Here is a 27,164-nt window from a genome sequence, read left to right on the forward strand (position 1 = left end):
GCTTGCCCCCTCCATTGTTCCCCCATCCCAATTCCATCTCCCCTCCATTCCTGCTGCATCTCCCTCCCACTTTCCTCCCTCACACCCTCCTTTGTCCCCTGGTCCCCCTCCACGGCTGGGGCTGTGCCTTTGGGGAGGGGACTGTCCCCGCCTGGAAGCTCCTCCTGGAGCCGGAGGACTCGGGTAGCACCAGGCAGGCCTGTGTATGGCAGCAAATACCCTAATTAATTAATTATGGGATAATCTCTGGTTCCGGGGAAGGGACGGGCGGCTGCTCAGACTCGATTAACCACAAGAATGTTTAATCTCCCCCCGCAGCCCCCTAAAGCGCCGGGATTATTCCCGCTGGGCAGTGCAGGGATGCACCAGCCATGCCTGGCTGCAAGGGGACACAGAGTGGGGGCAGCCCAGGGACCCCCAGACACCACGGGGTGACCCTGCCCTGGCCCCACGGGGATGGGATGGGATGGGATGGGATGGGATGGGATGGGATGGGAGGTTTTCCCTGTGCTGGCTGACAGATCCAAGGAAAGGGCTCTGTCCCTGTCATAGTGCTGGGACTGGGCATCGCCTGCTTCTCCTGCCTCTCCTGCCTCTGTCCTGCATCCCAATCCCACATCCTGGATCCCCCATCATGGACCCTGCACCCTGCGTCCCACATCCCAGTCCTGCATCCTGCATCCCATGTCCTGCATTCCACAAAAGTACTCTCATCATGCATACAAATCCTGCCTCCTGCATTCTGCAACCCACATCCCGTATCCCACATCCCAGACCTGCATCCTTCATCCTAAATCCTTCATCTGGAATCCTTCATCCTGCATTCCAGTGCAGCATCCCAGCACTGGACCCCAGTACTGCATCCTTCATCCCACATCCCAATCCTGCATTCCAGTGCAGTACCCCAGTCCTACATTCCAATCCTTTGTCCTACATCCCAGTCCTGTATCCTTCATCCCATATCTCAGTCCGTCATCCCATATCTCAGTCCTGCATCCTGCATCCCATTCCTGCATTTGTTACCTCATATTCCAATCCTGCATTCTGTATCCTGTATCCTAATCCTGCATCCCAGCCCTGCCTGGCAGACCTGTCTCCTTCATCCTACGACCTAATCCCGCATTCCAATGCTGCATCCTTCATCCCACATCCCAACCCCATATGCCGGTTCTGCATTCCAGTGCAGCATCCCAGTCCTGCATCCTTCATTCCACACCCCAGTCCTGCATCCCGCATCCCAAGCCCGGGCGCAGCACAAAGGCCGCACTACAGCTCCCGGCGTGCCCGGGGGGGGGGGGGCCGGCGGCGCTCCCGGCTGCGGCTGCGGGGGCGCGGCTGCGGGAGCGCGGCTGCGGGAGCGCGCCCAGGGGCGCGGGCGCGGGCGGGAGCGCGCACCAATCGCGGCGCGGCCGCGCCCCGCCCCGGCCCGCCCCGCCCGCCCCATCCCCGCACCGGGCGGGGCGCAGCGGCCGCGCTGCCATGAGCGAGCGCCCGGCGGGGCCGCCCCGCCGCGCCCCGGCCGCCCGCGCCCCCCGCCCCGGCCGCGCCCGCTCCGCCCCGGCCCCGGCCCCGGCCCCGGCCCCGGCCTCGGCCCCGGGGATGCCGCGGGGGCGGCGCGGCTGAGCCCCCCAGCCCCGCTGCGCCGCCGGCCCCGCCCGCCGCCGCCATGGCCGGTAAGCCCCGCAGCGGCTGCGAGGCGCTCCGGGTGGTGGCCCGGTGCCGGCCCATGAGCCGGCGGGAGGAGGCGGCGGGATACGAGCGCGTCCTGGAGCTGGACGTGAAGCTGGGCCAGGTGAGCATCCGCAACCCCCGCGCCGCCCCCGGGGAGCTGCCCAAGACCTTCACCTTCGACGCCGTGTACGACGCCAGCTCCAAGCAGGCCGACCTCTACGATGAGACGGTGCGGCCGCTCATTGACTCGGTGCTGCAGGGCTTCAATGGCACCGTCTTCGCCTATGGCCAGACCGGCACCGGCAAGACCTACACCATGCAGGGCGCCTGGGCGGAGCCGGAGAAGCGCGGCATCATCCCCAGCGCCTTCGAGCACATCTTCACCCACATCTCCCGCTCACAGAACCAGCAGTACCTGGTGAGGGCCTCGTACCTGGAGATCTACCAGGAGGAGATCAGGGACCTCCTTGCCAAGGACCAGAGCAAGAAGCTGGAGCTGAAGGAGAACCCCGAGACCGGGGTGTACATCAAGGACCTCTCCTCCTTCGTGACCAAGAACGTCAAGGAGATCGAACATGTGATGAACCTGGGCAGCCAGACGCGCTCCGTGGGCAGCACCAACATGAACGAGCACAGCTCGCGCTCCCACGCCATCTTCCTCATCACCATCGAGTGCAGTGAGACGGGGCCGGACGGTGAGGAGCACATCCGCGTGGGCAAGCTCAACCTCGTGGACCTGGCCGGCAGCGAGCGCCAAAACAAAATGGGGGCCCACGGAGAGCGCCCCAAGGAAGCCTCCAAGATCAACCTCTCCCTCTCAGCCCTGGGCAATGTCATCTCGGCCCTGGTGGACGGCCGGAGCACGCACATCCCCTACCGGGACTCCAAGCTCACCCGCCTGCTGCAGGACTCCCTCGGGGGCAACGCCAAGACAATCATGGTGGCCACCTTGGGCCCGGCCTCCCACAGCTACGACGAGAGCCTCTCCACCCTCAGGTTCGCAAACAGGGCCAAGAACATCAAGAACAAGCCCCGGGTGAACGAGGACCCCAAGGACACCTTGCTGCGGGAGTTTCAGGAGGAGATAGTCCGGCTGAAAGCCCAGCTGGAGAAACGTGGGATGCTGGGGAAGAAGAGGAGAAGGAGCAGCCGGAGGAAGAAAGCGATGGATGGAGAGGGCACCGTGGACAATGAAGGGGAGGACGAGAATGAGGATGGCCTGGAGAAGAACATGGAGAATTACTTGAAGGAGCAGAAGGAGAGGCTGGAAGAGGAGAAAGCCGCTATCCAGGATGACCACAGCCTGGTGAGCGAGGAGAAGCAGAAGCTGCTCCAGGAGAAGGAGAAGATGATAGAGGACCTGCGGAAGGAGCAGGAGGCCACGGAGCTGCTGGCCATCAAGTACAAGGTTTGTGTTGCCACACATGGTCACGAGTGGGGTCAGGGGACCTGCTGTTCCCCCAGCCCCTCATGTGGTGTGGGAATGGATCCCAAGCAGGGAGTCTGGGGGAGGTGCCCACCCACATGCACAGGCGTGGGGGCCCTCCCAAGCACGGTATCCAGGCAGGGTCCCCAAGGGCAGCCCCAGGCTCCGGTGTGGGGCTGGGCTGGGGCTGGGCTGGCCCTCAGGCACGGACCTGTGTGGGGACACTGCGTGGGGGACCTGTGTGAGAGCTGCAGGGGTGGGAGGGAAGGGTCATGGGGCGTTGGGTCACTGGTGGCACGAGTTTGCTGCGCTCAGCTCGTCCCCCTCGGCACAACAAAGCAGCTTGTGTGGGAAGGGAGAGTGACGGGAGTGATGCTGCAGATTCGTCCCCGGTGGCCTCGGCAGCGAGCCCAGGGCTGGGGCTGGCGACACGGGGCACCTGCCCCCACCTGCCCCCCCGTTCTGTCCAGCCCCTGGCTCCCGCTGGGCGCTGTGGGGATGGGCAGGGCTGTGAGCTCATGGTGGGGCCTGGCAGCTCTGCAGGGACCCCCATCCCCCTCCCCACCCCAAATCCTTCCCGGCACCCCGAGCCAGAGCAGGGTGGGTGGGGGCAGCGCTGCTGGTTCAGGGATGCTCAGGGCTTTGGTGCTGAAGGTGAGAGGGGCCACGGCAGTGCCAGCTGTGCCGGGGGTCTGGGGCCGCACCTCCCCCTGCCCCAGCCCTGCGCCTGTCCCTGCTGAGCTGGGGGGTCCTGACCCCTCCCACCTGCCCGTGGTGGCCATGGGGCCAGGACCACAGTCCCAGCAGTGGGGAGGGAGCCCCAGCACCCTGATCCTCAGCGTCAGGCTCGGCACAGCCCCCACAGCACAGCCCCCACGGCACAGCCCCCCTGGCACCGCGCCGGCCCGGATGCAGTGACTGGGCTGGAGCCCAAGCAGGGACCCCTCTGGGGGGGACATGCCCGGGGTGCCAGGGCTGAGCAGGGGTCCAGACCCTCTTCCGTGGCCAGGGTCGTGTTTGTTGCAGCCCCAGGGACATGTGGCCATGCCCAGGGACATGTGATCATGGCCAGAGATGCGTGGCCACGCCTGGATGCCTGCACAGAGACCGTGGGATCCCACTGGGACGTGCCACTGGGGCAGAGCCGTGGGCTGCTGGCTGGCACAGCGGGTGTCCCGTGATGGGTGTCCCGTGACGGGTGTCCTGGCAGAGCAGGATGCCTGGCACAGGGGTCCCTGCAGCCGTCCCCCCATCGCAGTGGGGTGCAGGCTCTGGGGTGCAGGCTGGGCTGGCAGCTGTCCAGCACAGTCTCCCTGTCTGACACAGCAGGGCTGGCTCAGGGCCACTGTGTGTCCTGGAACTGCTGAGTAACAAGGCAGGGCCGGAGGCGAGATGACACCATGTCCCTTCTGGTGGCCTTCGAAGCCACTCCACACACAGGGACCCTCTGGCTGGGGGGGTCCAGCACAGTGACAGCACAGAGGTGTCATCTCGGTGAGCAAATATCCCCCCTGTGCCAGCGACAGAGGGGCACAGCCTGCTGTGACACTCACCCCAGTGGGCACTGCCCGGGGCACACTGCGGGGGACACTGGGTGGCCTGACAGTGCTCATGGGCAGCTTTGCCACACAGTGGGGCCAGGCAAGGAGCCAGTGGCTCCACAGTGACCATGGCAAAGGCAGCCGAGGTGACAGGGGGACACGGGGTGCCCCCCACACCCACGGGTGACACACTGCACCCTGTCTTGCTGTCACCCTCGGGGGTGTGGGCTCTGCCTCTGCCACCCGGCTGGGACGTGTGGGACATCGAGCTCAGAGAGGTGGGGGCAGCCTGCCCTGGCAGATGTGAATTTGGGCACCCAGATGTGCTCCTGGGTGCCCAGATGTGTGCCCAGGCAGAGGGGCTGTGCCACAGGGGAGCTGGGCACGGGGTGTGGCTGCATCCAGCAGCTGTTCCGGGGGCTGAGACCTCGGTCAGCGGGAGGGAAAGTGCTGGGAAGTTCTTTGGGTGCAGGAAATGAGTTCCTGGGAGAGGCTTAGTGCTAAAGGAGATTGGGAGTCTCTTCGTTAGAGGGAATAAATGCCCTGGCAGGGAGAAAGCAGCAGCACTGAGAAACCTCTTAATCCAGTGGGGATGGTGTCTGCAGGGGGGAGCTCTGTGGGAGGGGATGGCAGTGGGACCATCGTCCCAGCACCCACTGGTCCCCACCCTGCACCCCAGCGGGGTCCCCAGGGGACACTCAGCGCCAAGGGGAGCGACTGGGACCAAGAACTGGGTTTGGAGGAGAAGGGGTGACCCCAGCCCTGGCAGGGGATGGCACAGGGTTGGGTGGGGGGGCTGCCCTTGGGGGTCTCAGCCCCCAGCAGAACACCCAGCCTGGGACACCCATCCGAAGGGAGGAAGGAGCAATCCCCAGGGCCATGGGGCTGGATGGGGCACCCATTGGAGGCTGGGCACCCACAGCACTGAATGGCTGTGGGGGTCTCACAGGGTGGGGAAGGTGGGAGTTGCTGGCACAGTTGTGGGGGTGTCCCCTGGGTGCTGGGGGCTGCCTGCATTCCCCCAGAACTCACAATGTGCCCCCTGCAGCTGGAAGGGGAAAAATGGGGGGGAAATCATGGAAATAGAGCCTTGCCCCAGGCAGCTGTCGATGGGGACAGGGGTCACTGGTTTGCCAGAGCCCCCCACTTGGTGCTGGTGGTGATGCCTTTTCCTGGTCTTAAAATCAAGAGTCAAACATGGTTAGAAGGGGAAAAGGGATTTTACCTTGGTATTTATTTTAAGGATCCTTAGGTGCACACGTCCAGGTCATATGCACTGAAATGCACCCCGCTGAATATGCCCCAAAAGATCGGGTATAACATTATAGGTGTTACTAATTAGCAGATCTGTCAAAGATTCCCCAATGAGAGGCTGGAGTGAGCCCCCCTCCCCAAGGAGCCTTCTCCTGGATGGTTCTATCTTGGTTTACAGAATGTGTTCTGGAGAGGACCTTGGGGTCTGGGGCACACTGATCCCCAGCTACGAAGCTTCTAAAATGTTTAGTCTCTTAGCTTAACAAACAAGTGCAAGAACGTAGGCAAAAAGCACTAGGAATACAGAAGTTGTAAAAAGGTATAACAGGGGTATAAAAGAAAAGGCAAAAAATCTCCATGGTATCCGTGGCACAGCACCCCCATGGAGACCCCTACCCAGGGACATGTGACAGCAGCACCATGACCATGTGTGCCCCCCCAGTGCTGGCACCACCCTTGGAGGGCCTGGTGGCCCCTCTGCCCCTCAGGGCCATGGCCATGGCAGTGCTGGGGGCCAGGCCCTGTGAGGAGCAGGGCCCCTGGATCTGGGGCAGCCAGAGGGACCCCCAGGGCAGACACCAGTGTGTGAGGGTGGCCACGTGCTGGTGGCAGAGGGGACATTTCCGAGATGGTGGCCGAGCTGTCTGTGTGTCTGGGAGATTGATTTCCCAAGCCGTGTGCGGTGTCCTGGGGACATCTGGGTCTGTCCCTGCTGACCCCCCTGAGGCGCAGCCGTGGGGGGCACAGGCTGTCCCCCTGCTCGTCCCCTGCCACTGGTGCCCCACGGACACCCTGACACGGGAGCAGGGCTGCAGGCCCTGCACAGACACACACACCCAGACATGGTGTGCTCAGCCCCTCACCCGTGTGCACAGACACCCGGTGCTCCGACACGCACCCATGGGAGTGAACGCGTTCAGCCTGGCACGGGATGTGCTCCCTGTGTGTGTTTGTGTGTGTGCACACGTCCTGCACGTGTGTGTGTGTGTGTGTTTGTGTATGCACAGCCTGTGTATTTGTGTCTGTGTGCACAGCCTGTGTGTGTGTTTGTGTGTTTCTATGTGTGTGTGTGTGTGTATTTGTGCATTTCTGTGTGCACAGCCTGTGTGTGTGTTTGTGTGTTTCTATGTGTGTGTGTGTGTGTTTGTGCATTTCTGTGTGCACAGCCTCTGTGTGTGTGTGTTTGTGCATTTCTGTGTGCACAGCCTCTGTGTGTGTGTGTTTGTTTCTATGTGTGTTTGTGTGTGTATTTGTGCATTTCTGTGTGCACAGCCTCTGTGTGTGTTTGTGTGTTTCTATGTGTGTGTGTATTTGTGCATTTCTGTGTGCACAGCCTCTGTGTGTGTTTGTGTGTTTCTATGTGTGTTTGTGTGTGTGTTTGTGCATTTCTGTGTGCACAGCCTCTGTGTGTGTTTGTGTGTTTCTATGTGTGTGTGTGTGTGTGTTTGTGCATTTCTGTGTGCACAGCCTCTGTGTGTGTGTGTTTGTTTCTATGTGTGTGTGTGTGTATTTGTGCATTTCTGTGTGCACAGCCTCTGTGTGTGTTTGTGTGTTTCTATGTGTGTGTGTGTGTGTGTTTGTGCATTTCTGTGTGCACAGCCTCTGTGTGTGTGTGTTTGTTTCTATGTGTGTGTGTGTGTATTTGTGCATTTCTGTGTGCACAGCCTCTGTGTGTGTTTGTGTGTTTCTATGTGTGTTTGTGTGTGTATTTGTGCATTTCTGTGTGCACAGCCTGTGTGTGTGTGTGTATTTGTGCATTTCTGTGTGCACAGCCTCTCTGTGTGTTTGTGTGTTTCTATGTGTGTGTGTGTGTGTATTTGTGCATTTCTGTGTGCACAGCCTCTGTGTGTGTTTGTGTGTTTCTATGTGTGTGTGTGTGTGTATTTGTGCATTTCTGTGTGCACAGCCTCTGTGTGTGTTTGTGTGTTTCTATGTGTGTGTATGTGTATTTGTGCATTTCTGTGTGCACAGCCTCTGTGTGTGTTTGTGTGTTTCTATGTGTGTGTGTGTGTGTATTTGTGCATTTCTGTGTGCACAGCCTCTGTGTGTGTGTGTTTGTTTCTATGTGTGTGTGTGTGTGTGTTTGTGCATTTCTGTGTGCACAGCCTCTGTGTGTGTTTGTGTGTTTCTATGTGTGTGTGTGTGTGTTTGTGCATTTCTGTGTGCACAGCCTCTGTGTGTGTTTGTGTGTTTCTATGTGTGTGTATGTGTATTTGTGCATTTCTGTGTGCACAGCCTCTGTGTGTGTTTGTGTGTTTCTATGTGTGTGTGTGTTTGTGCATTTCTGTGTGCACAGCCTCTGTGTGTGTGTGTTTGTTTCTATGTGTGTGTGTGTGTGTGTTTGTGCATTTCTGTGTGCACAGCCTCTGTGTGTGTTTGTGTGTTTCTATGTGTGTGTGTGTGTGTTTGTGCATTTCTGTGTGCACAGCCTCTGTGTGTGTTTGTGTGTTTCTATGTGTGTGTGTGTATTTGTGCATTTCTGTGTGCACAGCCTCTGTGTGTGTTTGTGTGTTTCTATGTGTGTGTATGTGTATTTGTGCATTTCTGTGTGCACAGCCTCTGTGTGTGTTTGTGTGTTTCTATGTGTGTGTGTGTGTTTGTACATTTCTGTGTGCACAGCCTCTGTGTGTGTTTGTGTGTTTCTATGTGTGTGTGTGTGTGTATTTGTGCATTTCTGTGTGCACAGCCTCTGTGTGTGTTTGTGTGTTTCTATGTGTGTATGTGTATTTGTGCATTTCTGTGTGCACAGCCTCTGTGTGTGTTTGTGTGTTTCTATGTGTGTGTGTGTGTATTTGTGCATTTCTGTGTGCACAGCCTCTGTGTGTGTGTATTTGTGCATTTCTGTGTGCACAGCCTCTGTGTGTGTTTGTGTGTTTCTATGTGTGTGTGTGTGTTTGTGCATTTCTGTGTGCACAGCCTCTGTGTGTGTTTGTGTGTTTCTATGTGTGTGTGTGTATTTGTGCATTTCTGTGTGCACAGCCTCTGTGTGTGTTTGTGTGTTTCTATGTGTGTGTATGTGTATTTGTGCATTTCTATGTGCACAGCCTCTGTGTGTGTTTGTGTGTTTCTATGTGTGTGTGTGTGTATTTGTGCATTTCTATGTGCACAGCCTCTCTGTGTGTTTGTGTGTTTCTATGTGTGTGTATGTGTATTTGTGCATTTCTATGTGCACAGCCTCTCTGTGTGTTTGTGTGTTTCTATGTGTGTGTGTGTGTGTATTTGTGCATTTCTGTGTGCACAGCCTCTGTGTGTGTGCCAGGGGAAGGAGGGGGCGGAGGCCAGGCCGGCAGCTGCTGCACATCCCTGGAATCCCAGCTGTGCGGAAGGAAGCGGGCCCGGAGCAGCCTGGGCTCGGAGCCAGCGGCCCCGTGGAGGGGACACGTCACCCACACCCCCTGCAGCCACTGCTGCTGTGCCCGTGGTGCTGAACCAGCCCCAGGCTGCTGGGTGTCTGTGGAATCATGGAATTGTTTAGGTGGGAAAAGCCCTTCAAGGATCACCGAGTCAAACCATCCCCCAGCACTGCCAGGGCCACCACTGACCCCTGTCCCCAGGTGCCACATCCACGGGGCTTTTCAATCCCTCCAGGGATGGGGCCTCCACCCCTGCTCTGGGCAGCTGTGCCAGGGCTGGACAGCCCTTTCCACGAAGGAATTGTTCCCGATATCCAGCCTAATCGTGCACAGCCCCGTCCCTCCCCACCAGCAGCGCACCAAGCACAGGAGCACTGAACGCCCCCACTGAGAGCAGGGATGAGGACAGGGAGCAGGGGTGGGTGTGACCCCCAGTGAAGGTGGTGTGGGGCAACCCCTGTGGGTGGGGGTGGGGAGCCCTGCTCTGACCCTGCTGTTCTGGCCCCCTGGCTCTGACCCCCCGGCTGTGACCCCCCTGTCCCCCCCAGGCGATGGAGAGCAAGCTGCTCATCGGGGGCAGGACCATCGTGGACCACACCAACGAGCAGCAGAAGATGCTGGAGCTGAGGCGGCAGGAAATCGCCGAGCAGGTAACGGGGCAGGGGGTGACGGGGGTGTCCCGGGGCAGGGGGTGGCGGGGGTGTCCCTGGGCCGGTCCCTGGGCCGGCTCCAACCCGTCCCCTGTGCTGCAGAAACGCCGGGAGCGCGAGATGCAGCAGGAGATGCTGCTGCGGGACGAGGAGACCATGGAGCTGCGGGAGACCTACACGTCCCTGCAGCAGGAGGTGGAGATCAAAACCAAGAAGCTCAAGAAGGTGAGAGCATGACAGCTGGGGACAGGGACAGGGATGAGGATGTCCCTCCCCAGGGCTCCCCCAGCCCCGGGGCAGGGCTGAGGTGCTGCTCCCCCCTCCCAGCTCTACGCCAAGCTCCAGGCCGTGAAGGCTGAGATCCAGGACCAGCACGACGAGTACATCCGTGTGCGCCAGGACCTGGAGGAGGCCCAGAACGAGCAGACACGGGAGCTGAAGCTCAAGTAGGTGTTTGTGAGGTGCTTGGGGCTCCCCTGGGCCCAGGTGGCCCTGAACTGGGTGTGCAGAGCAGAGGTGGTGTGCACAAAGCAGGGCTGGGGTGCACAAAGCAGGGCTGGGGTGTCAGAGCAGGGCTGGGGTGCTCAGAGCAGGGCTGGGGGGCTCAGAGCAGGGCTGGGGTGTTCAGAGCAGGGCTGGGGGGCTCAGAGCAGGGCTGGGGGGCTCAGAGCAGGGCTGGGGTGTCAGAGAGGGCTGGGGGGCTCAGAGCAGGGCTGGGGTGTCAGAGCAGGGCTGGGGGGGCTCAGAGCAGGGCTGGGGTGTTCAGAGCAGGGCTGGGGGCTCAGAGCAGGGGCTGGGGTGTCAGAGCAGGGCTGGGGGGCTCTGAGAAGGGGCTGGGGGCTCAGAGCAGGGCTGGGGGCTCAGAGCAGGGCTGGGGTGTCAGAGCAGGGCTGGGGGTGTTCAGAGCAGGGCTGGGGGGCTCAGAGCAGGGCTGGGGTGTCAGAGCAGGGCTGGGGTGTTCGAGCAGGGCTGGGGGGCTCAGAGCAGGGCTGGGGTGTCAGACAGGGCTGGGGTGTCAGAGCAGGGCTGGGGGCTCAGAGCAGGGCTGGGGTGTCAGAGCAGGGCTGGGGTGTCAGAGCAGGGCTGGGGGGCTCAGAGGCAGGGCTGGGGGCTCAGAGCAGGGCTGGGGGGCTGGGTGTCAGAGCAGGGCTGGGGTGTTCAGAGCAGGGCTGGGGTGTTCAGAGCAGGGCTGGGGGGCTCAGAGCAGGGCTGGGGTGTCAGAGCAGGGCTGGGGGGCTTCAGAGCAGGGCTGGGGGGCTCAGGAGCAGGGCTGGGGTGTCAGAGCAGGGCTGGGGTGTCAGAGCAGGGCTGGGGGCTCAGAGCAGGGCTGGGGTGTCAGAGCAGGGCTGGGGGGCTCAGAGCAGGCTGGGGTGTCAGAGCAGGGCTTGGGGGCTCAGAGCAGGGGCTTGGGGGCTCAGAGCAGGGCTGGGGGCTGCAGAGCAGGGCTGGGGGGGCTCTGAGAAGGGCTGGGTGTTCAGAGCAGGGCTGGGGGGCTCTGAGAAGGGCTGGGGGGCTCAGAGCAGGGCTGGGGGCTCAGAGCAGGGCTGGGGGCTCAGAGTGGGCGCAGATCTTGAGGGATTGACCCTCCCAGTGACGGTGACAGCCGAGCCCTCCCCAGCTGTCAGTGGTGGCACAAGGTGTGGCCACTGGGACCTGTGTGCTGGGTGAGCAGCACAGGGGGCGTCCAAGAGTTGCTGAGAAAGGGGAAAAACCAGAAAATATTCCAGCAGAACCCCTGGCTGTGGCTGAACCTGGGGGTGGCAGTGGTGGCCGGGGGCAGGTGAGCCCCGAGGGCACCTGGTGACCTGCTCTGGCCCCCACACTGTCCTCGGAGGGACAGCAGCTCTGGGGGACTCGGGGTGACCCCAGCTCCCTGGAGCTCCCCTGGCACCGGCAGAGCCGGGCAGAGTTTTCCCTCCGGGAGCCTCCCACAGCTGCAGCTGCTGCTCCACCGCCCCCGGGGACTTGTTCTCACTTCAAACACTCCTCTCTTTCAGTGCCTTTAACACCCCCAGATATTTACAAGCACTTCAGCATTTTCAGGGTGAAACAGTTTCACTACAAACAGAATTCCATCTCCAGCTTTGCCCCTTCTGCCCTCCGACGTGGTTCTGACTGTTCGGAACCCAGTGAGTTGCAGCTCACTGAAGCAACTTGTTGCTTCCAAACAGTTTTTGCCAGCTGCTCAACTTGCTCCGAAAAACATGGGAAAAAAGATTCCCCCTGGGGTCCACTTAGCATCTTTGAGCTTTCCTTGATTTTCGGGTCAGGCAGTGAGAGAGCAGACGTGGGAGGAGAGGAGGGAAGGGGTCCTGGTCCTGCCTGGAGCCCCAGAGCTGCCAGTGGTCCAGGCTCCTCTCTGATGCCTGTCCTCTCCTGCCTCTCCTCTCCCTGTGGCTGCCTCTATTGCTTCAACCTCTCCATTTCCATCACATTCTCATCCTCTGGATGTTTCTTCTCCCTGCAACTGTCTCCTCCTCTTCCTGCCTTTCCTCTCCCTTCCCGACCTGTTTTCTGTCTCCTGTCACATTAACTCCTTCCTCTCCCGCTCCTTCCCCGTCGCTCCCGCTCCGTCCCTCAGGTACTTGATCATCGAGAACTTCATCCCTCCCGAGGAGAAGAACAAGATCATGAACCGCCTGTACTTCGACAGCGACGAGGACCAGTGGAAATTCCAGCCACTGGTTCCCACTGGAGGGTACGTCCCTGTGTCCCTGTGTCCCTGTCCCTATCCCCAGGGTACATCCCTGTGTCCCTGTCCCCAGGGTATGTCCCTGTGTCCCTGTCCCTGTGTCCCTGTCCCTGTCCCCACCTCAGCGCACGAATGGCCCCAGGGCTGGGGGGACCAGGGACTCTTGCAGGTGCCCACGGGTGGGAATCCCCTCCAAGCCCAGCCCAGGGGAGGGGCCGCCCTTCCCTCACTGATGCAGCTCCCTCGGTCCCGCCGGGACGCGGCTCTGTGGGTTCACATTCCCCGCTCCGTGTGCTCCAGGAACAGCTCCCAGATGAAGAGGCGCCCGACCTCTGCCGTGGGCTACAAAAGGCCCATCAGCCAATATGCCCGGGTGGCCATGGCCAGGAGATCCCACCCCCGCTTCCGGGTACGTGAGGGGACACTGGTGTGTGCCAGGGGGTGGGAAGGCATTGGATAAACAGGATGGATGGATGGATGGATGGATGGATGGATGGATGTGTGAATGGAGGTGTATGAATGGGTAGCTAGAGGTGGATGGATGAAGGCAGATAGTGAGCGGATAGGTGGAGGGACGGATAACACCGGCAGAGAAGATGGAGTCAACAAGCTCACGAGGATCTGGGATACACCAATTCAGGCTCCCAGCTTTATCCTCCCAGCTCCAGTCCTGGAGCTGCTGGCTCTCCGGCACCTCCTGCCATTGGAAAGGACAGGGCTGCTCAGCCCTGGGAAAGGCCGGGAGAGCGGGAGCAGAGCCTTGAGCCCACAGCCCAGGGTGGCTGTGCCAGTGCAGCCAGGGGAGGATCCCCTCCCCGGCGCGCCAGCGGCTCCCCCGGCAGCGTGGGTCGCTGAGCCGGGTCCCTGCTTTCCCTGCGGTGACTCCGTGCTGGCTGTCCCTGTGCCCTGGCCAGGCTGAGAACATCATGTTCCTGGAGCTGGACCTGTCTCCCCCGGCCATCTTCGAGTTCGAGCGCAGCAGGGACCCGGCCGAGCAGGACCCGCGGGCGCTGCACCTGGAGAGGCTGATGCACCTGGACAGCCTCCTGGAGCGGCCGGCGGCCTCCCGCGTGCGCAAGTCCCGCTCCTGGTGAGTGACACGGGGGTGGGGACACGGGGGGGCTGCGGCACGGCCGGGACGTTCTGTGGGAGCCAAATGGGGGCTTGGGGCAGGCGGAGGAGTCGCAGCAGAGCTGGAAAGGCCTCGTTCCACCAGGGCTGATCTGCCGTGAGCTGCTGGGTATGGTCAGAGTGTGAAATGCTGCTGACATTGTGCTATGGGAACAGCATCGTGTAGAGCTCTGCGCAGGAGGGACATGGAGCTGCTGGAGGGAGTCCAGAGGAGGCCCCGGAGCTGCTCCCAGGGTTGGAGCCCCTCTGCTCTGGGGCCAGGCTGGGAGAGCTGGGGGTGCTCACCTGGAGAAGAGAAGGATCCAGGGAGAGCTCAGAGCCCCTTGCAGGGCCTGAAGGGGCTCCAGGAGAGCTGGGGAGGGACTGGGGACAAGGCATGGAGGGACAGGACACAGGGAATGGCTTCCCAGTGCCAGAGGGCAGGGCTGGATGGGATACTGGGAAGGAATTGTTCCCTGGGAGGGTGGGCAGGCCCTGGCACAGGGTGCCCAGAGCAGCTGGGGCTGCCCCTGGATCCCTGGCAGTGCCCAAGGCCAGGCTGGACATTGGGGCTGGGAGCAGCCTGGGACAGTGGGAGGTGTCCCTGCCCATGGCAGGGGTGGCACTGGATGAGTTGTAAGATCCCTCCAACCCAAACCACTCCATGATTCCATGATATTCCCATATCCCAGACCCATGGTATCCTCCCACCCAGCAAGGGGCACCCTTTGACACTGCCTGCACAGCAAATGACCGGGAAAACGGCTGGATTTTGGGGAGGGTGGGAAGCCAGGGCAGGGCAGCAGAACCCAGAGTGTCTCTGTGTCCCCAGGTGCCAGACGCCGCGGTCGCTGCCGTCCTCCACCACCCACGTGTCCCTCGCCTCCAGCTCCCCGTGCGCTGCCCCGCTGCCGGCCCACGAGTGACGGCCTGGACGCCTCGTCCCGGACTGAGCCCCCGAGGGCCGAGGGGGCCCGGCCCAGCGGCCCCAGCTCGTCCTTGTCCTCAGCTACTTTGTGTGTGTTTGTGCGAGACACGAACGGCCCCGGGCCAGGGCGGCTGCCCCTCCCTCCCTCCCCCCCCCCCTTCCTCTCTCCCTTCCTCTGCCCCCCCATCCGGATCTGTCACTTTATTTATTTAACCTATTTATTTATGGAGTGGGTGACGCGCGGAGGCAGGATTTGCGCTCGGACTGATGAACATCCAGGCTGGCAGTGGGCACCGTGCTGACCACCCCGGGTTTGCCCAGCTCCCAGCCCTCCCCGCACTGCCTGGCACAGGGCTGGGCACAGGGACACCGCCAGGACACTGCTCCATCCAGGCAGGAGCAGCACGGGCCCCTCTCCAGGGGCTTTGGCAGAAGCTGAGGCCACCCTGGCCCCAGTGCTGGCTTTGCTTTGCTGGATCCCAGGGAATTTGGAGATCTCTGCGTGGATTGGGAGACTTTGTGGTGGCAGCACCGTGTCACAGTCCCCCAGCGGGACTCCCCAGCCTGCATCAACACTGGTGGCAGCAGGGACACCTCACTGACTCTGGGCATGGCTGTCACGCCAGGAGCACCAGCTCCAGCCACAGAGCTTGCAGAGTCACCAGACCAAGTCACCCAAAGCCGAGGGCTTTGTCCGCCTGTGCCACGCTCCGGAGATACTCTGGAGACAGCCCCTGCCAAGGTTCCCGATGCCCGGCTCGCTCCCGTCCCTGAGCGTGGGTGTGCACCTTGTGCACCTCCTGACAACAGCAAGAGGAGGGAACCTCCACCGCCTTCCAGCGCCCCTCCAAAGACACGCTCAGCCTGGGAGCAGCCCTGCCTGCGGAACTCCGGGCTGAGAGAGGCTCCATCCTGCAGCTAAAGGCAACGGAGAAATGTGGGACAAGGAGGTGACGCCCAGGGCAGCGATGGCATCGCTGTCCCCAGACAATGGCACACAGAGGTCACCTCTGTCACCTCCTGGTTGGGACAAACTTCCTGGTGGGTTGTGGAGGATTGGATGTGAAAAGGTGATGGGTAAGAGGGGGAAGCCAGGAGGACTCTGGGGGTTGAATCCTGCCCCAGCAGCCACAGGCACGGGGACAGTGCTCGGTGTTCCTGCGGGATGCAGCTTTCGGATGGAGGGAAGTTGCTGAAGACCCGTCCTGGCAGTGCCAGGCCAGCAGGTGCAGTGTCCCTGGGATGGTGGAGGTGGGGACATCCGTGTGTTTGATGAGATCCTTATGGGGTGAGGGAGCGACCCTTGGCTCTCCTGGGAGGAGATGGGTCAGCACAGGGCTGGACAGGGAGGATTGCAGGTGGGGAATGTCCTCTGGCAGCAAAGGGAATTCCTTCACAGAATGGATGAGGTTGGAAGCGACCCTGGAGCTCATCCAGTCCCCTGGAGCACATTACTCAGGGTTGTGTCCAGATAGGTTTGGAATCTCCCCAGGGAAGGAGGCTCCAGGACTGCTCTGGGCAGGCTGTTCTTTGCTGTTGGACTGAGCCCTGCTGCCCTCACTGGCTCCTGCGCTCAGGACAGGGGTGAGGGAGCGAGGCCCCAGCATGGAATGGGAACATGCAGAGGGAACCAGGAGCTGTGCCGAGCTCAGAGCCAGGCAGGTCCCGCAGCTGCCGTGTCCCATCCACGCGTGGCTGTGCTGGGCCGTTTGCTGCCCTTCCCCGACACATCCCGGCACTGCCTCGGGGGATCCTGTCCCCTTCCCCTCTAACGCTGTCCTGCCTCGAGCTCTCTCCATCATTGCTCTCTGCCCCCACCTTCCCTTTCCCATCTGTGCCCCATAACACCCTCTCTCCCTCCGAAACATTTGTCCCCTTCTCCCCTTGCCTGGCACCTGGCTCCAAGGCTCCTTGAGAAGCTGTAGCTTGCTCTGAGGCCTGAGCTCCCTCCCTCTGGAAGCAGCCAGGTCTGGGCTGTGCTCAGCCTGGGGAGGAGGGAGCAGGGGGAAGGTGTTTGAGGATTGACAGAGGGGTTCCTTCCATGGTGTGGGGTGAGCTCTGTCCACAGGTACCCCCAGCAGCCAGGGCTGTCCGAGGGCATCCCCCAGAGCGAGCTGGCCCTGTGAAACCATCCAAGGCCAGGCTGGACAGGGCTTACAGCAGCCTGGGACAGTGGGAGGTGTCCCTGCCCGTGGCAGGGGTGGAACTGGATGAGCTTTAAAGTCCCTTTCAGCCAAAACCAGACTGCGATTCCCTGATTCTATGAAACACAGTGGGTGGGAGAGCTGGTTCTTTATTTAATTTCCAGGAAAGAGTCTGGGAGTCAGGGTCAGGAAGCACAGCCTGAGAATGGGGAGAAGCCTGGGGGGCCTGCAGGAATAGGTTTTCCTCCCTTCCTTGTTTTCTAGCAGTCCCAGTTCCCCTTCAGTGGATCAGCAGCTCATGGAGCCCCAAAGTGATGAAGCAGTGACCTTCTCTTGCCTCCTTTCTCACCCAGGGTGTGGGAAACAGCTCAGGAGCTGAGGGTGTCCTCATCCCCCAGCTTGCCCCAGGCCATGGAGCATCCCGGGAAGGGTGCCTGTGCCCCGGGAAGGGTGGCTGTGCCCAGGGAGGGTGGCTGTGCCCCAGGGAAGGGTGGCTGTGCCCAGGAAGGGTGGCTGTGCCCCGGGAAGGGTGGCTGTGCCCCAGGGAAGGGTGCCTGTGCCCCAGGGAAGGGTGCCTGTGCCCCGGGAAGGGTGGCTGTGCCCAGGAAGGGTGCCTGTGCCCAGGGAGGGTGGCTGTGCCCCAGGGGAGGGTGGCTGTGCCCAGGGAAGGGTGGCTGTGCCCCGGGAAGGGTGGCTGTGCCCCGGGAAGGGTGGCTGTGCCCCGGGAAGGGTGGCTGTGCCCAGGAAGGGTGCCTGTGCCCAGGGAAGGGTGCCTGTGCCCAGGGAAGGGTGCCTGTGCCCCAGGGAAGGGTGCCTGTGCCCCGGGAAGGGTGCCTGTGCCCCGGGAAGGGTGCCTGTGCCCAGGAAGGGTGCCTGTGCCCCAGGGAAGGGTGGCTGTGCCCCGGGAAGGGTGGCTGTGCCCCAGGGAAGGGTGGCTGTGCCCCGGGAAGGGTGGCTGTGCCCCAGGGAAGGGTGGCTGTGCCCCGGGAAGGGTGCCTGTGCCCAGGGAAGGGTGCCTGTGCCCCAGGGAAGGGTGCCTGTGCCCAGGAAGGTGGCTGTGCCCAGGGAAGGGTGCCTGTGCCCCAGGGAAGGGTGCCTGTGCCCCAGGGAAGGGTGCCTGTGCCCAGGAAGGGTGGCTGTGCCCAGGAAGGGTGGCTGTGCCCCAGGCTGCTTTCCCACAACATCCATTGGTTGTCCCGGTGCCATGGCAAGGGACGGGCCCGGGCCCAGCTCCAGCAGGTGGTCACGGTGGGATGCTCTGGAAGCCCTTCCAGCAGAGCACAGGACGGGTGCGGGAGCCCCCAGCGCAGGGGATGGATGAGGCACTTCCAACATCCAAGTGCCGCTTGCACCGCCGGCGGCGTCCGGGAGCCTCCCGAGCTCTCCCTCCACCTCCGGCGCTGCCGAGGAGCTTTCCCAGCACAGACTGGGAGGGCTGGGAGCACGCGGGGTGTCGCTGGTCCCCGGTGTGTGTCTGTGGCGTTCGGTGTCCGTGTGTCGCACCGGGGCTGTTCCTCGGGGACTGGGGCTGGGCCGGGCGCGGCCCGCGGGGCTGGGCTGGGGCTTCCTTTCGTTGTTGTTGAACTGTTCTTTTGGGGTTCAGGTTTGGCCGTTTTTCCGCGGGGAGGGGGGTGCGGGTCTGTTCCGGGTTCATGGACAAGGTGAGGGCCTCGATTAGGACCAAATTTTCGTGCCTGTTGCTCTGGTGATTTATTTAGAAATCAAAAGTTTACTGTCTGGTGGCCCATCCTTGTCACTCTATACATAGGAATATACAGGACATATATAAATATATATATATTATACATAGTGTCTGGAGAGAGGCCGTTCCTGGTGGGACGGACACTCCTCACTGTGCTGTAATGTAGCTTCGACCCCGTGCTGGGAGCGCCCAGGGAGCGCCAGCGCCCTCCAGGATGGCAACGACACAATAAAGGAATGAGCATCACTGCCAGGGCCTCCGCAGCCTCCTTAGCGCGGCCCCGCAGCCGGGGAGCGGCCGGCACGGGGGCACGGCTTCCCGCCGGGATTGCTCCACGTCCTGGTGTTCCGTGCGAGATGGAGCGCTGGGACAAACCCAGCCAGTTCCAGCTCGGGGACAAGGACACCGGGAAACAGTGCGGGCTATCACACGGACACGGCGGTGCTGGGGGCAGCACGGGGGGCTGGAAAAGGGGAAGCTGGCCAGGAGCACCCCAGTCCCAGCGGGGGAGGGCGGTTCTTGCACAGGGAGGAGGGAAGAGCCTGGGGCTAAATGCAGAACTAAGATTAAACAGGAACATTTCCAGCCCACGGGGAGAGCAAGGAAGGACCAGGGACATCCAGATGGAGCTGAGCTGCTGCTGGAACAGGAGCTGGTGTGGCCTCACTGCCTCAGGAGCTGCAGTTTGGGGTGGGGAAGGGCCTGGTCATCTCCCAAGGGCTGCTGCGTTTTTCCCTTGCCATTGGAAACGGGGAAATTCCCATGGCTTAGGTATTGAAGCAACTCTAACCAAGAAAACATTGCAAAGGCATGGAATGGGTTGGGTTGGGTTGGGTTGGGTTGGGAGGGAACATAAAGCCCACCCAGTGCCACCCCTGCCATGGGCAGGGACACCTCCCACTGCCCCAGGCTGCTCCCAGCCCCAATGTCCAGCCTGGCCTTGGGCACTGCCAGGGATCCAGGGGCAGCCCCAGCTGCTCTGGGCACCCTGTGCCAGGCCCTGCCCACCCTCCCAGGGAACAATTCCTTCCCAATATCCCATCCAGCCCTGCCCGCTGGCAGTGGAATTCCCAGCTCCGAGGTTGTCCACAGCAGAGGGATTGAAAAGCCCCGTGGATGTGGCACTTGGGAACACGGGGCAGTGGTGGCCTTGGCAGTGCTGGGGGACGGTTGGGCTCAGTGGTCTCCCAGGGCTTTTCCAACCCAAATGACTCCACGGTTGCAGGCACGCAGAGATTTGTTCTGTTTCAGTCTTCATGGAAAAGGTCACTTGTGATCAGGTGAGTCACAATAAATGCCACCGAAAAGGGACTGGGGCTGAAGTAAGAAAAGGAAAGATTAAAGGTCCCTCACAGGCACTGGATGTCCCCAAATTGGCCAGGTTGGATTAACTCAGACAGAATGAATTTGGTAAAGTGGCCTCGGAGCTGCAAGTGAGGGGTTTGAGATCTCACAGAGAAGAGGCTGAGTGTCCAAACAGGAACAGGATAAACATGAGGAATATCTTTAAAATGGGGAAAGGCAAATTTGGGGGGCTGTCTGCTCAACTTAACTTCACCTCCTGAAAGGACTGAATGGATCAACAAAATCCACCTGAAAATCCTGGCAGGGGAACATGTGAAGGTAACAACCAACATGGGCTGGTCCAAAGCAAATCCCACCGAACCCTACCAAAGCAGCTTCATGCTCTGCTGGAATACGAGACCCTGCAGGTGTGAGGGGCACAATCCGGGAAAGAATGAGGGATTTTGGTGAAATTCTGGCAGCCTCCCTGAGGAGAGGCCCAAGTGGAGTTACCAGTGGGAGTTTTCCAAGAGAAACAGGTCACAGGGAGGCAGAGACCAACGGGATTTGTTCTCCTTCAGGCCAGCGCTCCCATGGATCAGCCCTGCCGGGCACCTGCTTTCCAACCAGGAATGGGACCAGTTGTGATGGTTTTGCAAAAATCACCTGGAATGATGTGAAAACATGAAAGAAACAGGGCAATTTGCACCTGGGGATGCTGTGGAGAGCAGTAGCCATGGTCTGCCAATACTGGAAAGAGGAAGGGGTTATCCCATTGCTGCTACCAAGAGGAGAGAGGACAGGAACTCCTGGTCTTGGAACACAGCAGGGAATATTTAGATGAGAATTTGGGACACCGTGGTGACTGCCCAAGGCTGGCACTGGAGGAGTTCACCCCTGTAGGACATGGCTGTTCCAGGGGAGGTTTTTAAGGGCACCAAGGCCCATCAATGACACCGGAGGGCACAGGATGGTGGGATAACGCCTGAGCATCCCTCCCAATCCTGCTTTCCATGGGTCTTTGATTTGAAATTACAGCCTGTGAGCAGCAGGTCCCTGAGGGACAGTGACAGCTCAGAAGCACAGTCACAGTCAGGAGCTCTGTGCAGCCAAAGGACTCCAGAGATCAGGCATGGAAAGCCAAGAAAGGATTTTTCCCCACCAACCGTAGGTGCCGAAGCCATTCTGGAATGCCGGCTTTGGCAAAGCTCATCCCGTGGGGACAGAGGGTGAGCTCGGGCAGGCACGAATGCTCCAGTCACCAGCAACCCTCCTCCCTTGCCAGTTCTGCAGTGTCTGGTTAGCAGTGGGGCCGCTGGGCTCTCCCGGCCCAGCAGAGCTCAGCTGCTGCGTTGGGATAATGGCCAGGAGTGGTTCCTGTGTCCCTGCTGTCCCTGCTGTCCCTGCTGTCCCTGCTGTCCCTGCTGTCCCTCAGAGCCCCTGGCAGGAGTGCCTGGAGCGTGCCTGGATGGCCTCTGCTCCTGCAGCCATGAATATTGATGGCCCAAGTTCATAAAATTTGCAAGGCAGGGAATACCCAGGAGGGGCTGGGCCTGCAGCCCTGCCTGGGTTGGTTTGTGGTGTTTGCTCCTTCCTCGGGGCCACACTGGCTTCTCCCAAACATCTGCTGTGGTTCCAGTGCTGGGGACATTCCCTGGATGCAGCAGGGAGGGGAATCTCACCTCAGATCCAAGATCTCTTTGTCTCCCTGGAAGAACCCGCCCTTGCAGTCCTACAGAACACACAGTTTTAATGAGAATATTGAACCAGGTTGCAGGAATGTGATTTGAAGGGTTATGTCCCATCTGCTGACAGTTCAGAAAAAATGGTAATTCTTAATTGAAATCTAGAAAATTTAGGATAAATTCACTATAACAGTTTTTGTTTCTTTCTTAGTACAACTCATTGTACTTTTTCTGTCATAAATCTAGAATTTATACCTTAGGTTGCCCAGAGATGCTGTGCCTGGAAGTGTCCAAGGCCAGCTTGGACGAGGCTTGGTTTAGGTGGAGATCAGGGAAGGCTCTTCCCCCAGAGGGTGCTGGGCACTGCCCAGGCTCCCCAGGGAATGGTCCCGGCCCCGAGGCTGCCAGAGCTCCAGGAGCGTTGGGACAGCGCTGCCAGGGATGCCCAGGCTGGGGCTGTTGGGGGGTCTGGGCAGGGCCAGGGGCTGGGCTGGTGAGTCCCTTCCAGCTTAGGATATTCCATGATTCCTGCTGCTAAAGCAGGGCTAAAGCTTATTATCATCCTTGCAAGGTGCTTTGGGATTTATTGGTTACAAAGAATTCCCAAAGGGCCGAATGTTTTCACTCCTGAGTAGATTTCAAAGCACGAAGGGAACCACAGCCACCAGGAATGTTCTGTGTGTGCTTCCCAAGAGAGAAGCTGTGTGGGAAGCCTTTGGTGCAGAGAGGGTTTGGGGGTTATATTGGGGTTTTTTGCTGTTCCCCGACGCTCTGATGACACCCTGTGGGCTTCCTCCTGTACTGCTGTAGCTGCACAAACACCCAAGAATTCCACTCTTTTCCTCCCCAATGGCTCTTTACTCCTGTCCCTACAATTTTCTCAGTGACTTTTCCTCCAGGCTGTACCTCAGTCTTTAACGGCTTTCAGCAGGGGATGTCACTGATGTGGCTGCCCTGGATCCCTGGCAGTGCCCAAGGCCAGGCTGGACATTGGGGCTGGGAGCAGCCTGGGACAGTGGGAGGTGTCCCTGCCATGGCAGGGGTGGCACTGGGTGGGCTTTGAGCTCCCTTCCCACCCAAACCACTTCAGGATTCTGTGCTTCTGTGAAAAGAACAGTCAGTGCTCTGCCAAGATGAGATTCAGACTAAACCTGATGAAAACTGAACTTGAATTTTATTGGGAATATTTTCCCAAATGACAGCAGCAGAGTCAATCCTAGAGACCCGATCATCCCCTTCAGCTCAGCAGTGATGCCAGACCTGGCAGTGGGTCAGTGGAAGGTGAGACAGTGCAGAGGCACAGCTGCAGCTCCACTGGGAAGTGAGGCTCCCATGCTGCCAGGGAATTCTGTGTGGAGTGAGGGGAACCCTTTGAAGGAACAGCAAACTCACAAGGGTGGGAAAAAGAGAGCAACGTCCCTCCCAGGTACAGCCCCAGTACTGCCAGGGGCTGGGGAAGGTCTCTGAGTGCTTTGAAGTGTTGGGTGGAATAAATTGAATGGAGGCCTCCAGGGTGGATATTTCTCTGGGAATCATGGAGTCATAGAACCATGGAATGGTTTGGGTGGGAAGGGACATTAAAGCTCATCCAGTGCCACCCCTGCCATGGGCAGGGACACCTCCCACTGTCCCACGCTGCTCCAAGCTCCAATGTCCAGCCTGGCCTTGGGCACTGCCAGGGATCCAGGGGCAGCCCCAGCTGCTCTGGGCACCCTGTGCCAGGGCCTGCCCACCCTCCCAGGGAACAGTTTCCTCCCAACATCTAAATTATTTCCTACCTAAAAAATTGCAGCTCCTCTGGTTAGGTGTCCCCGGGAATGTTTTCTGCTCGGAAGAGCACGTGGCACCCTGCTGTGAGCTGTCAGGAGAGGGAGCTGAGCCGGGAGTGATGAACTGAACTGAGCTGAGCTGGCCTGGGCTGAGCTGAGCTGAGCTGGGCTGGGCTGGGCTGAGCTGCCCGGCAGCTCTGGTGATCCGAGCCCACGCCAGCCCGAAGGGATTGGTCACACTGCGGGAAAAGACATCCATCGGCTTCCTGTTCCCCCGGGAGCCTGGCCCTGAGGGCTGCCCTTCCTCTCCCTGGGCGCGGTGAGGGTGGACAGGAAAGCTGCAGCTCCAGCACACAGACCCCGAAATCCAGCTGCAGGGCATGACCCATCCGCTGGCATGTCCCGGCCTCCAGCTGCAGAAATCCCCACCCGGTGCTCGGTGCATCGATTCCCAGGGAAAGGGAAGTGGAGTCTGCGTCCTTCAGTGGCGTGGAGCGGGCTGATCTCATTGTGTGTTCCCGTGTCCGACATCTCCGGGCGGGAGGGAAAGGCCAGAGCCGCCCCGAGCTCCAGGGGCTGCTGCGCTCCGCGGGACAGGTGGGATCGGCAGCTCTGGGAATGTCTCACCCGGGGTGTTGGAACGCACCCCTCCGCCAGTGCGGGTCGGGGGAGTCCCGGGAGCCATCCCATTCCTCACGCCGTTCCAGCTGCCCTGCTGGGATCACGTTTGGGTGCAGTTGCTCCTTCCTTCCATGGGCTTCTGAGCCCCGGTGCTCCTTCCCTGACCCTTCTCCCATCCCGCTGTGCTCCTCCCCTGGGCTTTTTCCCAGCTTTGGGGTACTTGATTGCTCCCATCCCTAAGTGCACTGACTCTGAGCCATGATTTCAAACAGACACGGAACCACGTCTGCAGCAGCAAAATCCCAGGGTGAATCCAGAGCAGCAGTTGGAAACACGTATCTGAGGGAAGAAATTGGGATTTCTGTGCTTTGCCCCAGAGCACGACCACGTTCACCCTGGGGGGAGTCCCGACACATCTGGTGTGGGGAGGGCACTGTGTTCATCTGTTGCCCTTCCCGATGGGAATCATCAATCCCTGATTGTTAATTAGGTCACAGTCAATTCCATGACTTTTGTGAAGATCCTTGACACTGGGAATAGACAAAACCACGGGATGTTGGACCAGCCCACACTGAAGGGAAGATGAATCCCCTTGGAGGGAGCAGATATCCTCGGGCTGTCGTTGGCAAAACAGCCTCGGCTCCGGGAATTTCCTGTTTTTCATTCATTGTCATTTGCTGTTGTTTCACGTTGTTTAATTTATTGCCAATTACTTATTGCACTGACAGCACTGACCTGTTAGAGGTACCTCCCCTGGCGCCAAGTGCCACCGTCCAGCGTTCTCCAGCTGTGTCCTGGAACTGTGGCCTTCCCTGTCTTTTCCTTCTTCCCCCCGCATTTCACTCTTCCTGTGCCCCAGGTTGTGTCACCACTCAGCCCTTGGATTTCCAAACAAAGCAGCTCAGCCTCCCTAAGGCCGGAATCAGTCAGAGAAACCTGGAATCACAGAACTGATCAGATATTAAATATCTGATTTATTCTATATTAAATATCAGCTTTAGGAGCACAACTGCCAGGGAGCGTGAGGAGAGTCTGAGCTGCATCTGGAACAGGCTCTGCTGGGAGCAGCCTGGGATAGTGGGAGGTGTCCCTGCCCATGGCAGGGGGTGGAACTGGATGGGCTCTGAGGTCCTTTCCCACCCAAACCAGTCTGTGATTCCACGATTAAAAAAAAAAAATCCCTCAATCCTCTCTAAATTCATCATTTTTGTAGCTCTCAGTGTGGCAGAAAGTGCAATGGCTGAAGTAGAAACTGCAGTTCATTTGGGATATTTTGGAGCCATGGCTCAGGCGCCAGTGGCTCGCCAGGGTCACGCTCCTCTGATCTAATTTTATCTCTTGAAGCTGCATAGGAGGAAGCGAAGCCCAGTTCATTGTGAGGGGATCAGCTCATCCCTGATGGAAAAGGAAAGACTGACATTATCACAGCACTATCCCAGTTTGTGGGGAACTGGGGGAAGCTGGGGGAATCTGAGGCAGGGGCTGTGCGGGGCTGGTGTGAGGGGAATGGGGACAGGGCGGTGGGGGACAGTGGTGGTGCTGCTGATTTGAGGAGCCCTCTGAACGCAGACACAGGGTCTGGTTTAGAAATGAGACACTGAATTGTTCTGCACAGGGCGCAGTGTGGAGCTTTCCACAAACCCAGCACAGCAAGGAGCAAAAATTGCAACATTTATACAGTAATGTTTTCATAAACCCCCCTATGTAATGCAGGGCTGCCACCTACCTAATGCATATTTATTTAGCAATCTCGTGCAATACTCGTTTCTGTGCCCGCTTGAGTTCATTCGGGGGGCTCTGGTGTCCTCTGGGGAGGTGCCCCCGTTCCATTTTAAACAAAGTCCACCACGGGATTTCTTGCCAAGCAAGACGTGTCTGCTGCTCTGGGCCACAGCTTGTGAACAATAGTTACATCCATGCTGACATTTACACCGTGTGGCCCCAGCCAGATGACAAGAGACACGGCAGGTGACAAGAGACACGGCAGGTGGCACACCAGGAGCCGACACTGAACAGGAAGACCCCCGACTACGCGATAAAAGCCCCGGTGGCCCTTTGAGGGAGCCCTCCTTTGAGGGAGCCCTCCTTTGAGGCTGTTTCAACCATAGCCAAAACCTGTTTCACAACCCCCTGCCCATTCTCCGTGACTCCCTGGGCGAATTGTTCGCTATTTCCGACTCTTGAGACGTCACCATCGGTGTCACTGCGGAGGTGGTGGGCACCGGGCTGTGAGGGGGAGGCTGCGGCTGTGAGGGAGCCGCCGCCATCTTTCCCCCTCAGGCACCGCGCGAGCGCAGGCTGCGGGAACCGCCGGCGACCGCGGAGGAGGGAGCGGAGGCTGCCGATGGCGCTTGGTGGCGGCGGGCGAGGGGAGCTGTTGGCGGTGGCAGCCGGGCCGCTGTCGCAGGGGGGACGCATCACTGCCACGGCGCAGCGGCAACGCCGCCCTGAGCAGCCGCCGCCGCCATCTTCGCTCCCCCTCAGCCGCCGCCGCCATCTTTGCTGCGCCCTCAGCGAGGCGGGAGCGCGGCCGGGGGGGGGGGATGGGCGTGGCTGCTCAAGGCCCCGCCCCCCGCGCGCTGTGGGCGGGGCGGGCGGGCGGGGTCACATGACCGCGGCCCGTGCGCAGCCGGAGCCAACATGGCGGCGGCGGCGGGCGCAGGGGCCGCCGCGCTCGGCGCTGCCCGCGTTTAGGGGCCGCCGCCCCGGCCCCGCCGCCCCCCGCACCCGCCGGACACCCCCCCGAGCGCCCCGAGCCCCGCCGCGTCCGACATGAGGGAGAAGGGCCGCAGGAAGAAGGGCAGGACCTGGGCAGAGGCCGCCCGGACGGTGCGCGGGGGGGCCGCGGGGCGGGTCGGAGGCCGCGGGGCGGGTCGGGGCGCTCCCGGCGGGGCTCGGCGGGGCGGCCTCGGCCTCCGGCCGCGCGCGGGGGGACGGGACCTGCGGCGGGGCCCGCCTGGCGCTGCCGCCGCTCCGCTCCGCCGCCCGCGCCTGCAGGGGCAGGGGTTTTATTTTGACCTGTTCTCCAGTTGCTTAATGCTTCCCGGCAGGAATTTCCCTGGGAAGCGACGTGGGGGGAGGGACTGCCGCTTGGATTTGCGCTGGCGAGCGAGGGTGTAAGTCACATCCGCGAGCAAGTGACAGGCGCAGGGGGTTCTCAGTGTTGGCGGTGTATCCGTGCCTTCCGTGCAGCTGAGCTCGTTCAGGTGGGAGCTCCTGAGTAGCCCCAGGTCAGGCAGAGCTGCAAATCCTACAAGGTGAATTTTTGTCACCCGGTTCTTCAGCGTGACGGGGTTTGTTGCTGTCCTGTCGTCAGGCTGGCCTCGGTGCTGTC

The 27,164-nt window shown here is 60.4% G+C and overlaps 2 protein-coding genes across 2 annotated transcripts; both read left to right on the forward strand.

Moving 5' to 3' along the window:
* Nucleotides 1-1,634: 1,634 nt before the first annotated feature.
* KIF3C (kinesin family member 3C) lies at nt 1,635-18,717 on the forward strand. Its single transcript, XM_039569276.1, has 8 exons — nt 1,635-3,079; nt 9,794-9,895; nt 9,998-10,120; nt 10,223-10,341; nt 12,477-12,593; nt 12,888-12,996; nt 13,502-13,677; nt 14,530-18,717. Exons 1-8 carry the CDS (start codon nt 1,667-1,669, stop codon nt 14,621-14,623), a joined length of 2,253 nt encoding a protein of 750 aa, XP_039425210.1. The 5' UTR covers nt 1,635-1,666; the 3' UTR covers nt 14,624-18,717.
* LOC120411706 (tenascin-like) lies at nt 17,157-18,720 on the forward strand. Its single transcript, XM_039569277.1, has 2 exons — nt 17,157-17,199; nt 17,341-18,720. The coding sequence occupies exons 1-2, from the start codon at nt 17,181-17,183 to the stop codon at nt 18,432-18,434; spliced, it is 1,113 nt and encodes a 370-aa protein (XP_039425211.1). The 5' UTR covers nt 17,157-17,180; the 3' UTR covers nt 18,435-18,720.
* Nucleotides 18,721-27,164: the final 8,444 nt, after the last annotated feature.

This window comes from Corvus cornix, chromosome 3, assembly GCF_000738735.6.
Source record: "Corvus cornix cornix isolate S_Up_H32 chromosome 3, ASM73873v5, whole genome shotgun sequence".
Classification (NCBI taxonomy): Eukaryota; Metazoa; Chordata; class Aves; order Passeriformes; family Corvidae; genus Corvus; species Corvus cornix.